At 49.5% G+C, this 12621-nt stretch overlaps 1 protein-coding gene across 1 annotated transcript in view; it reads right to left on the reverse strand.

The window, feature by feature from the left end:
- The window catches only part of VPS13B (vacuolar protein sorting 13 homolog B), a 2934705-nt gene that overhangs the window by 121831 nt on the left and 2800253 nt on the right, over nt 1–12621 (reverse strand). The window contains exon 54 of the mRNA XM_085605186.1: nt 2509–2708. Coding sequence (XP_085461312.1) covers nt 2509–2708 — 200 coding nt within the window. The remainder of the gene's footprint in view (nt 1–2508; nt 2709–12621) is intronic.

Here is a 12621-nt window from a genome sequence, read left to right on the forward strand (position 1 = left end):
GTTTTTCAAACATCATCATAACATCCTCATATTTTTCACAGAGTGCATGGTTATCAACTGTACTCTGCCCATTATTGTTCAAAGTTGTTATCCTTTCCAAACAGAGGATTACATATTGTCATCTAGGCAACTAGTTGCGGTGTCTCGTGGTACATCAACAATGATTGCATACTAGTATCAATATCGCTCAACCCTCCCCAACAACATAACTACTACCCCTTCCCACCCCTACCCCCACCTCCCCCTCCAGTGTGCTCCACCGCTGCGTACAATTCCCAATGTGAACTGGTCTATAGGTGTTTGCCTAAAATGTGTCTTCTCTGTGGTATAGCCTCCCTCCCCATGTAATCTGGTACTTTCCCTGTCTACAGCACTTCCAATCCCCGCTCTCCCCCCACTGCTCCCAATGGTCCGCAATCTAGTGGAGGATCAGGTTCATCTTCCAGGTCCCTGTCAGACCTGCGCAGAGCCTCAACTAGCGCCTCCCAGGCACAAGCCACTTACAACATCGTCTCTTTCTGCAACCTATGCGCCAGCCGTAGCTTAATCACACTTTCACTCGCTGCCCACTTAAGAAATTCATGTTTCCATCTCTGCACCCTAGGTCCCTGGCTGTGCTTCCAATGGCTGGTTATCTATCTTTTAGCTAATATCAGTCCCAAATCTATAAATTTGCTGGTCACTTTGTTGTGTTTTGTATGCGGAAACCAATGCAATAAACTCACCCCCATGTCCTTGTTAAGTGTTCGCTCCGTTGTCAACTCCAGTGCCGTTATTACTTCTCCCCAATATACTGTCAGATTCGGGCAGGACCACAGCATATGCCGAAAGTCAGCATCTTCTGTCCCACACCTAGGGCAGCCAGCCTTTTCCACCCTAAAGAACTGCTTAATATGCTTCGGGGTCATATATGCCCTATGTAACACGTAAAATTGTATTAGCTGGAACCTAGCGTTCCGTGTACTCTTCCATGCCCTTTCCACTAGTTTAGGCCAAGTAGCTTCCGGGATGTCCCTCTCTAGGTCCTGCTCCCACTTCTCCTTTAGTCGATCCATCGGTTGCCTCCCCTCCTGTTCCATTCTCCTGTTAAGGCACGTGACGGCCTTGAACGTGCCAGCCGCCATAGCTACATATTGGCAGATTAACGACGTCTCTGGTTCTGTCAGCCCCGTCTTCCACCTGTGTTGGATCGCCGCTACCAGCACCGCGTGCAGTAAGTAGTGTCCCCGCGGCAGGTCATATCTATCTCGTAAACTCGAGAACGGCAGTAAGGCACCGTCTTCATAGAGGTCGCCCACCATAAATACTCCCTTCTCCTCCCAATCCCCCAGAGCAGACCAATCTCCTCCGTGGGGAAACGCTGTACACGCCCCTAATGGGAGCTCGGGCGCGTAGGGGCGCTCCACTCCATGCTTTTTATTACTCCTGACCCAGCAACGCTGCAGTGTTCTCTCCTCATTCGTAATAGTATCTCTACGCAGTCTCTGCCCTAGCAAGATATAGGAGAGCACATGCTGCGGTATCCAGCAGTTATTGCCTGGGTAGGGCCCTCGAAAAGTCGCTCCCACTGCCTGTGTGAACCACTGGAACCTTTCAGGTTTATAAGTTGACATTTAAACAGAAGCGCACCATGTCAACTTCGTCACAGTAGCCCATTTTGCGAGGAATCACAATTCCTTTTCCCTGAATAGTTGAAGAGTTTTGCCTCTCATAGAACTACCCAGGGTTGTCCAAATATGTCACTTCATAACCTGTTTTTTCGAGCAACTAGTAACAAACCCTACTGGAATGGACCTCTCCATTCTATTGACCACACACCGGCACCACCGTGCCTCTTAGTTCCCTCCAATGTTTAATAGCTATAGTAGCGTCTGCTTACTAATTCAGGGCATTTGTAATACAACCCGATCCTCATTATACAATCCACCTCTATTGCTGTTTAACAGGGGAAAGTGAAAAGGCTTTAGTTTAAACACGAAGCTTACAATTCTAAATTGGGCAGGTGCGAGCAGCAATAAAAGAGAGAGAAAAAGAAATGCTCAAAGGAAAGCAGCGAAATCTAAACAATGTTTCCAACGGAAAAGGAGTAACAGCTCTAGTTTTGTTTCTACTTTGTGCATACATTTCGGACCGATTTATTGTGGCTCCTTGTGACATAACCCCTAGAGCTAGTTCAGGTTTTCCGAGTCAAAGCTACTTTGCACAGCAGAACTTCTAGCTTCATACAGGGAACAGCAGGTTCCTCATCCCATTTCCGGAGAAGAAAATGGAGGTAGTGGCTCATGGCTTATTCTTATCCATTTGCCTCTTCCTTTGGAGCTGCTGAGAGATTACCTTGATTAGAAGCTGCTGATGCTGGCCCCCGCCTTTTTACTCTACCCCACCTTACCAAGGTATTTGAAAGGTTACCCCGCTCAGCTTCTACACGTGCACACATCTTTCAAGGGCTGTATGGAAATCTGAACCTCCAGGTTGATGCATACTAGTGTAGATCAACGTGGGAAATACCTGTGGTCCAGGGTTATTTATGTCCACATAGTCACTCCAGTCAGTTGTTGAGTCGTCTGAAGAAAGAACTTTCAAGAAAATGCTGGGAAGCAAATCTTTGGTCCGGCAATCGGGAAAGCAGGAGACCTGATGGTAAAGTTCATGATGAACGGAACTTTCAGCTGGTATCGATCTATTATAAACTTCGAACTTTGAAGACTCTAGAACGAGAAAGGCCAGTTATAGAATTTTAAAAACAGGTTTCAGTTATCCAAACATTATATCACATTAGTAATTTGTTAAAAAGTATTTGCTACTTGATTATGGACTGAAATATAATGCATTAATCCTAACGTCCACAGAATAGTTGAATGGTAGCTAAGCTGCATCCACACACAGCTTCAAAGTACACATATAGTCCTATATCTGTTAGACTAACATTCAACTAAATTACCAGGCTCAGTTTTGGTGCTCACCACCCTTGTCTCCACTGGACCAAGTGGCGGTATCCAAAATGCTGATCCTCCCCCGATTTGCTTTCAGGGCCGGACTGGCCGTAGCAGGCACCAGGCAATCCCCCAGGGTGCCGCACGGGTGTGGGCCGGTTTTGGCCCCAGGGGGCCGTTTTTGGTGCAGGGCTGGTTTTGCAGCGTGGCTTCAAAATCGGCCCTGTAACTAAATCGGCCGAAAACCGGCCCTGGCAAAATAGATTGGTGGCACCCCCAACCCCTCCCCCCCCCCCCCGGGGTGGGTTGGGGGGGGGGCGAGCACTTTGCCAGGGCCGGTTTTGGTTCTCAGTCCTGGAACTTGCCACGCCCCTATACACCTGCACGCCATCGAGACTGGAGTCCCCGGAGGGAAAAGGGAGTTGGGCAACTGGGTGACCTCAATCAAGAGGACTTCCTCGTGCCATTTCAGGACGCGATGGACACTTATGGCATAGGTGCTGGGCCATTCCTGACATTTAACACTATACATCATGTGTTGCGAGCCACATGGAATGCTGGAAACGCAGAACTGCCCATTTCCCCCTCGCCCCTACATGTACTCCACTCCTGTGGGAAAATGGCCCTCTCTGAAAGGTCATCCAAAACTTTTTGCCTTCCTCCTTCTCTTTTTCTGACCTTTTTGTGGGCTTTAGGACTCTGAGAACTTTACCACTGCTGATCAGTGCTAAAGTGCATGTACTTCTCCCCTTAACATGGTAACATTGGTGTATACACAGTTGGCATATTTAGTTTACTTGTAAGTCTCGTCTAAAGTGGTATACCATATACCCAGGGCCTGTAACCTAAATGCTACTAGTGGGCCGGCCGCACAGATTGTGCCACCCACACATGTATTTTTGATTTACATAAAACAGTGCTGCGTGACAAATTTGCTCAAAATCTGGGAGATGGAGTTCATTTTCTAATAACATTGGCATCACTTGACAAATCCACGTGAAACTGCAGACATTTAGCATGGTTACACTTCTGTGAATATGGCAAGTTTTGTGCAAGTCCATTGGGGGGGGGGGCGTTAGCGGGGGGTGGCAAAGTTAAAAAGTGGGATGAATAGGTTTTCAGGCGCTAAGACATTTTGTGCTCTTTAATGATTATGAATGAAATTTGGCAGGCTCTTAGCATGTTAAGCCCATTGCAGGAATCTCAGGTTTCATGAAGATACGAAAAGGGAGAGAAGGTGCAAAGTTAAATGGGGTCCAGAAAGGACAAGTTACTGACCTTCAATAATGCTCTTTCTGGTAGTTACTCTGTCTAACCGAAGATTTCTCACCTTAGAATACTCTGCAGGCGCCACACTGGAACTGGAAACTTTCCCAGGGGAGCTCCTGTAGGCTGCTAACTGGAGTTGTAGCGCTGCACGGGCTTTGTATTGTACAGCTCGAAAAGTGACAAAGCGGAGCCACATAAAAGCGTCATCCCCTGCGCTGTCAGTTCCTTGCTTGACATTTTACGCATCCTCAGACGTGGAGGATTAAACAATTCTCAGTACCAGTAAGCAGATTCCTAACTTGGCACCTTTTTAGGTGTATAAAATAGGCCAAAGCACGGGGCGGTGGGAGCGTGGTGAGGAATCTACAGTAAGACAGAGTAACCACCAGAAAGAGAGCTACTGAAGAAAGTAACTTGAACCTTTTGATGGATAATAACAGCAGATTCCTCACCTTAGAATAGATACCAAAGCAATACCTCCTCAAGGTGGAGGGTCTGTGGAGGGGCTCAGATCAAAAAGTATGGCATGACAGGAAGGGTGAAATGTCATTTCCAGCGCATCTGTTTGTCAAGGCAGTAGTACTTCGTTGATGTGTGCACTGATACCCACATCGCAGCCTGACAGATCGTGGCATCAGCATTGGCTCTGGTGGAATGAGCTCTCACGCCTTCCATAGGCTTCTTGGGCATTGCATATCAGTTCCTAATGCAGATGATTATCCACCTCAACCGGTCTTCTTCTAAACCCGCTTACCTTTATTTGACCAGGAGAACTCCACAAAAAGCTAATCGTCCACCCAATGATCCTCACTCCTATCAATGTTAAATCTTAACATCCTTTTGAGGTACAGCCAATGGAGCCTCTCCTCCTCTTTCAAGGGGTGAGGAGGGATGAAGACTGTTGGTACGGTAATGGATTGCCCAATGTGAAAGACAAGTCATAACTTTAGGCAAGAAGGCCCCCTACTCCATAGCACCAATCTACTGTAGAAAAAAGTGGTGTAGAGAGGTTGCACCAATTGAGCCTGAAGCTCACTCACGCGATGAGCCGAAGCAATCGCAATGAGAAAGAGTCTTTAGAGTGAGAAGATGCAACAAGCAGCTGTGCATTTGCTCAAAGGTTGCACTCAAGTGAAACGTCAAAGTTAAGGTTTAAGAGCCAATATGTGCGTCAAACCTTCAATAAACTGTGTCGCAATAGGTGATATAAACAAGAACAGTTAAACTGGCTAACTAAAATGTCAAAAGGGCCAACAGATAACATTTAATAGAGACTGCTTGCTGGACTAAAGACAAAACAATCAATAAAACATGCAACAGTTTGGCTTGTGAAAGGTGTGTCTTGCGGGCACAACAAGGGCACCTGGCAGCAAGGATGACATTGACTGATGTGGGTGGCAGATCAAACGTAGTTAACTGCTGTCGTTTAATCTCCATGCAGGGAGGTGTAGATGGAGCAACTTTGGACAGAAAGGAACTGACACCAGCGCGAAGGGGTGATGATTAAATACAGCTGTGCTCCTTAACTTTCTGGGCAGTGCAGTGCAAGAGTGATGTTGCATGGCGCCACCCAGTGGCAAGTAGGAGCACTGCTGGGAATGTTTCCCAGATCCATTCTGGGAAGTATTCAAAAGGTGAGGAATCTGTGGTTCAATCAGAAATCATTTATCTTCTAATAACTTTTGCACAGCTTTATGGCTCAGCAAAACACTTGAAAGACACTTACCGTGTTTAGCTTCTTCTTGATATTTTGAGTTTCATACTAATCCGTCAGGAGAGAACTTTCAATAGGGTGGCCAAAAAAGCTGTGTTCCCATTTTAACACCCACAGGAATCTTTGCTCTCTACTACAGAAAAAAGCCTGAATGAATTGTGAGAAGTTGGCCTGGTATATGATGTCCACTAATGTAAGTGGGCACCTTGCACCAGTCTGGACAACCCTTATGGTGATTTAAGAGGTCTCAGATAACCTTAGAAAGCTACCCAAGTGGTAGCTGTGGAGAGCAGCCTTCAGGCTTATTCTTGAAGGAGTGTAAAGCAGCTTGTTTTACCAGAATGCAATCTTATAGTAAAGATTAAATGAAAAGGAACCACACAATGTATGTATAAAATATATATTTATTATAAAACACTCTCTAGTACGTTACAGTACCTCCTAAGCGAAGATAGACACAAAGCACACAATACTTTAGCAAAGAAATTTCAGTAAGTAGCACTAATACACAGTGGCCCCCGGGGGGGGGGGGGAACAAAATAATATACTAAGAAAGTGGTATAAGAATCACGACTCGAGTTAGGGCAATGCCGAGAGGACGTAGAATTGCTGGGGACCCACGGAACAACCCAAGGTAAGCAGATAGGGACCGACTGTGTGCTCCGTACAAGTTTATGTGCAAGTCGCGGTTTAAAGATTAGGTACTCTTCCCAGTGGACCCTGAAGAAACCCAGTGGAAGACAGAAGGTTGGAGAGCCACTCCACCCGTGGATACCGTGGTACCCAAGTTACTTTTCCCAGGCAAGCCGGGTGCACAGGTGTGAACTGGTGTCGGAAACCCCCGTCGAACACAATGGAGGGCTTCAGGAAAGTGCCGCTGCTGGAAGAGGAGAAAGTGTCCGGAGGAATCCAAATGTGGATTCTTGAAGAGGAGTACCTGAGAGCAGAGGGAACAGAGTCTATGTCACTCAAGGGTGACCAGGAGACTTGGAAGACGAATGCTCTCCAATGTTGGGTGCTTCAGGAAGGATGACGGTGACCTTGACTCAGCAGCTGTGAGGACCAGGCGACACTGAGGATGACCAGGACTCGGCTGCGAGCTGTCCCACGAAGGAAGTCGAGTGCTGAGGGGCCAGTGTCCGGCAGGAGAACCAACAAGCCTTGGCAAATACAACCCACGCAGGAAGTCATGAAGGTGCACGGTTGGGATAAGCAAGGTCCAGGAGACTCACCACAAGCAGGGGAGTCAGGGCAGGCCCTGGGCACTCAGGGGAGCCCAAGGAAAAACAAAGGTGACCCTCAAATGGACACAAAGGCCGTAGGCACAGGAGTCGCAGGAGGACCTCGAGCAGCTCACCAACAGGAGCAGGCCACGGTGCCCACAAGGTGGTGTGGCTGAAGTTCCTGGTGGAAGAATTTGCCGGAGGCTGGGGCTACTTGGAGCCTAATGCACTTGTCGCAAAGTTGCCAACAAGCATAGGCAATTGCAAAAGTACGCGGTGCACAGGGGTTCGGTTAATGCAGCCCCGAGGGATTCTGACCTCAGAATTGGTGAGAGGGCAGCTCGGGCCTCGGGAGACGTAGATAACCACCACCTGTGTTGTTGAACCCTTCGGAGTCCACAGGAGCGCGGGATCAGCAGACCGGTCAGCAATGTTGAGGTGCCTGCGAATGCAGGGAAGCAACTCTTTCACTTCAAGGGAGATTATCTCTTCAAGTGTCTTGGATGCTCCACATGTCCTGCACGGATCCTGTATGGTGCACAGGCACAGACGATGCAGCAGACTGACAGGGGGATAAAGTCAGGCCCAAACGAAGTCCAGAGTGCCCAGATGGTAGACGTGCAGTGGTTCCAGTTCTTAATCTTGTCCACGACGAATCTAGGGACCTACACCCAGGTAAGCCCTTAAGTACCCAAAGGAAAGGTTTAGGAAGATACAGGGGACCCTCCCAGGGGAGGGTCTGGACAGGAGGAGGTTACTCCCATGTCCTTGTCCAGTTTCGCACCAGAGCAGGAGGCAACGGCTGAAGGACTGGTTTGAACTGGACTATGCACAAGGACACCAAATGTGCTCCTCATGCAGACTTTCAGGCGCTGGCAAGCGCAGCCACCCAGCCATGATACACTAAGTCCTGTCTGGGAGGTGGTCACACCTCCCTGTGACAGAATGCCTATTGTTCTGCCTTCCTTTGCTCGAGCATGGCTCAGCAGCAGGAGGGCAGAAATATGTCTCTGGTCGGTAGCAACCATTTTGTGCTATCCGGGACTAGAAGGCTGGTACCGGGAACAGAGAGAGCCTAACGGAGGACTATTCCAGTGCTTGGAATCATACCTCCCACACCGTGGTGTGGGGTATGATTCCAACATGTTTGATACCAAACATGATAGGATTCGTTGCAGCCGTTCTCGAGATGGTCATCGTGCGGTCACGAGATGCCCCTCTATAGAGTATATGGTTTCTTCACTGACAAATCTGGGAGAATGAACTCTGTAGGCTGCATGGGTGTCCTGCTTATGCAGGGGCACCCTCTCACTGAGAACCAAGCATATTACCCTCAGGATTGCAAAGGCCTGCTAGAGGGGTGACTTATAGGTTTTAAGTGAAGTGATCCTTAGATATAGTAAACCCATATCTTTCGTAAATGGTGCATGCACCAACTTACACAGGCTGAAATGGCAGGCCTGTAGTTCCATTTTGAATGGTCTCTCATGGGTGGTACAATACATGCTGCAGCCCATGAAAGACATCTGGGGTACCTATGCCCTGGGTACATGGGTACCATATACTAGGGACTGACAAGGGTACCCAAGTATCCAATCTGGGGTGTACCCAAGTACATAACACAACAGTTTAAAGAGAAAGTAGATAGAATGGGGTCCTGATTAGCAGGATCCAAGTCAGACTAGTCAAAAACAAAATCACATTAAGCAAAAAGTGGGGGTAACCATAAGAAGCAGATCCTACTTTCCTACAGGAATTAACCAAACTTGGCGTGGAACTAGAAGAACAAAAGTTACTTACCTGTAATCAGTGGTTCTCCAGTATTGGTATCTTTCATAGATTCACATGCCTGAATCATTCCCCGTCGTCGGAGTGGGAGTCCCACGGTACATAAAAATAGCAATATATATGCATATAGAAACCATATCATAGGTAACCTAGAACCAGGAAGTAAAGTAGCCAGAAATCAAAAGGAAAAAATCCTCCACTTTCATGAAACGTCCAAGTCATTATATATAGTCCGAACTACAGCCAATCAGGCGACAGCACCACCCAGAATGTTCTCCTCAGAGGCTCAGGCTCTCAGAGTTTCCAGCACAAGTGTGATCCAAAGTGAATAGAGCATAGAAGAGCCTCTGAGGGGAGGTGGGTGGGTTGCATGTGAATCTATAAAAGATAACAATACTGGAGAACCACAGATTAAAGGTAAGTAACGTTTGTTCTTCTCCAGTATTGGGGTATCGTTCATAGATTCACATGCCTGGATCAGAGTAGAGAGCAGTAACTCCATAACAATACTAGTGATATTCTCATCACAACATAAGCATATGCATATCACAGGCAATATGTAATCACAAATATAGATATTTCTATACATACATATACACATATATAGATATATATATCTACGCGTATATATACACCAACAATCATAGAATATCTGTATGTCAGAAAATAGCAAGAGGAGGAGGGAAGAACAGAGGCTCACCTTATTTAAAAAGATTACGGAGAACCGCCTGTCCCACAGACGTGTCGGCATCGCTGGCAGCTTCCGAACAGTAGTGCTTGGTAAAGGTGTGCCTGCTGGACCACGTAGCAGCTCTGCAGATTTGATGAATAGGCACACCAGCAAAGAAAGCGGTAAAGGAAGAGATTGCTCTAGTAGAATGTGCTCTCGGAGTTGTCTGTAAAGGTCTGCCTGCATGCTAATGACAGAAACAAATTGCAGCAGAAATCCAACGAGCAATGGACTGTTTGGATATTGGGTGTCCTGTACGCATCTTTCCATAAGCTATAAACAGCTGATAAGATTTCCGTATTGAAGATGTCCTCTGTAAATATAATTTGAGACACCTCTTGACATCAAGAGTATGTAAAGCCCTTTCCGCAGGTGATTGAGGATTAGGAAAGAAAGTATTTAAAATGACAGGTTTGTTGAGAAGGCATAACAGTGGGGTTAGTGCATGGGGGGCGTGGCTTGACGCCGATGGGGACGGGAGCCTGAATCGAAGCTCCCGCCGGTGATCTCCTCTCCAGCATCATCCTTCCCGATTTTGAGGGGCCCCAAGCCCGGTAACTGGCCCAGGGGGCGGCGGAACCACTGGGGCGTTGGGTGCACATATCTATAAGGGTTGGAAGCCCTAATCGGAGAACTGTGGCGGACGGACCCGCGAAGCCGCGGACCACACAAAATGGCAGCTGCGCGGCAATAATATTCCCAGGACAGACGTGGGGCTGACTGCTGTCCATTTTGCCTTGCCACCTCAGAGAAAGAGAGGGGGTCGCAGGCGGCGGCTGGAGCTGGGAGAGCTACAAGTAAGGAGGCAGCGCTGTGCAGGAGTAGGGAGGAGCCCTGGGTCTGGCGCGCAAAAGCCCACAACCGAGAGCGCCAGTCCCCGGCCCTGACGGGGGCCCAGAAGATAGGATCGGCACACCCGCACGGCCGGAACAGCCGGAAGCACACGGCGCCCTGCACTCCTCGTGGCGGCATAAATGAGTGTGGAAATGGCGGCCACCTAAAGCACGCAGAGCGGGGACTGCACTGCAGAGGCAGCGCCTGAAGGATAGCGACGCGGGCAAGGCGGAACACACGGCTGGACATTGCAGGGAGCGATTAGTGCCCCTGGGTGGTCCCAGGAAATAAAGGCGAGCGCATTGTGGCAAACGGCAGATGGCGTGGGGAGCAGTAGACACGGAAGGGCAGCGGTGCGCCAGACCGGCGTGGAGACCCAAACTAAGCCTCAACAGGTGGAAGCACAGACCCCAGTGGCCGTTAGAGAGAGTAGTGGCCGGGATACGGCCTCCAGCAGTGTGAACTCCTCAGGCTTTGAGCTACGGGGCTGGGGGTAGAAGCAGTGACCGCAGCGTAGCAGACTAAAGGCTGGGTCCTATAAAAAGATGGAGTGGCTGCCACAACTATCGAGTTTTGCCTGTGGGAAAGCAGCATTGATGAGGCTACATGAATAGGCGGGCTGGGACACTGTTCAGCTGAGCACGGGCCCACTGAGCCACAAGCGGAAACACAGTGGTGGCCGTGACTTCACATCTGGCATGTACGCAGCACGGCCTGGCCGGGAGAAGACGGGCCCAAAGGCAATAGAGCCCTAGGTAGGGGAGGAACTTGATCGCCGCCAACGCAGGGGATCCGGTCCCTCACGAGGAGGCATTAAAGCCCGGATGGAGAGCGGCGGAACGGGGGAAGAATAGCGGGATCAAGCACAACCGCGACCAGACCCCTCCTGTAGTACGCCACATCAGGGGCAGTGAGTACCAACCTCAAAGGCACCATGGGGCGGACCACTAAGAGGCAGGATACTGAGCAACAAGCGCTACCGAGCGATGAAAACAGGGAATCCAGCTCACGCTCTGGGACCAGGAAGGAAGGGACGACACCCCAAGAAGAGCTATCACTCCACGATATCCTACAGGCCATAGAACGATCGCGGATGGCAGTGGAGACAAAGATTGACACAATCCGGGAAGACCTGGGCCTCCTACGAGCCGACCACAGGAAGCTGGCTGATCGAGTCACGGTCGCAGAAAAGGAGATAGAAAGCCTGAAGCCACCGGTAGCTGCGGCTGCACGCAAAGTCACGGACATAGAAAAAAAGAGTCCTGATCCTGGAAGATGCAGAAAACAGGGCCCGCAGAAACAACATTAGGGTCACGGGCCTGCCCGAAAAAGTTGAGGGGAACCACATGCTGGCGTACCTTAAGCGCTGGCTGCGCACAGCTGTAGCAGAAGAGGGGTTATCAACATTCTTCGCCTTGGAACGGGCACATAGAGTTCCCACCCGAGCCCCGCAGCCTGTCAGGCCACCGCGGCCCGCCTCCTCTTCTACAAAGATAGAGACCATATGCTGAGCCAGGCGCGTCTCAAAGGGCAACTTAAGGTGGACAACAGCATTGTACGGATCTTCCCAGATTTCTCTTGGGAGGTGCAACAACAGAGAGCGTCCTTTACCACCGGTCAAAAGGAAACTGCGCCAGATGGGGGTGTCCTACTCTATGGTCTTTCCAGCTAATCTCCGAATAGTGCGCTCTGGGGGCACCACATTCTTCACCACCCCGCAGGCTGTTTGGGACTGGATTGAGGAACAGGATCCCCGAGGTCCACAGCGAGAAGAAAAAAACCCAGTTGAAAAGAACTTGACACGCTCTCCTGACAGAGGGACGACCTCCAAGAACCACCCGACAACGGAGGAGGCGAACCGGGCCAGAGCCAGTGCGATAGCAGCGGTGGCCTTGCTGAGCGCGGCGGACACCCAGGACCCCTGTTGCATTCCGGGGAGGAGCAGAGGGACTCGGACTCTGAAACCAGCTCGAGCTCGGTGGGGGAGGCCAGCCAAGCCCTGCCGCATCTAACTCCCAGATCGGCAGATGACCTGATGTGAAGTGGGTTGCGCAAGCAAGTACAATCAGGACTATATTGAGGGGAGGTGGGGCACGACGTTAGTATAGCTCTACACATTATCAGGAGGGG

The sequence above is a fragment of the Triturus cristatus genome, chromosome 5_1 (assembly GCF_964204655.1).
Source record: "Triturus cristatus chromosome 5_1, aTriCri1.1, whole genome shotgun sequence".
In the NCBI taxonomy this organism is placed as follows: Eukaryota; Metazoa; Chordata; class Amphibia; order Caudata; family Salamandridae; genus Triturus; species Triturus cristatus.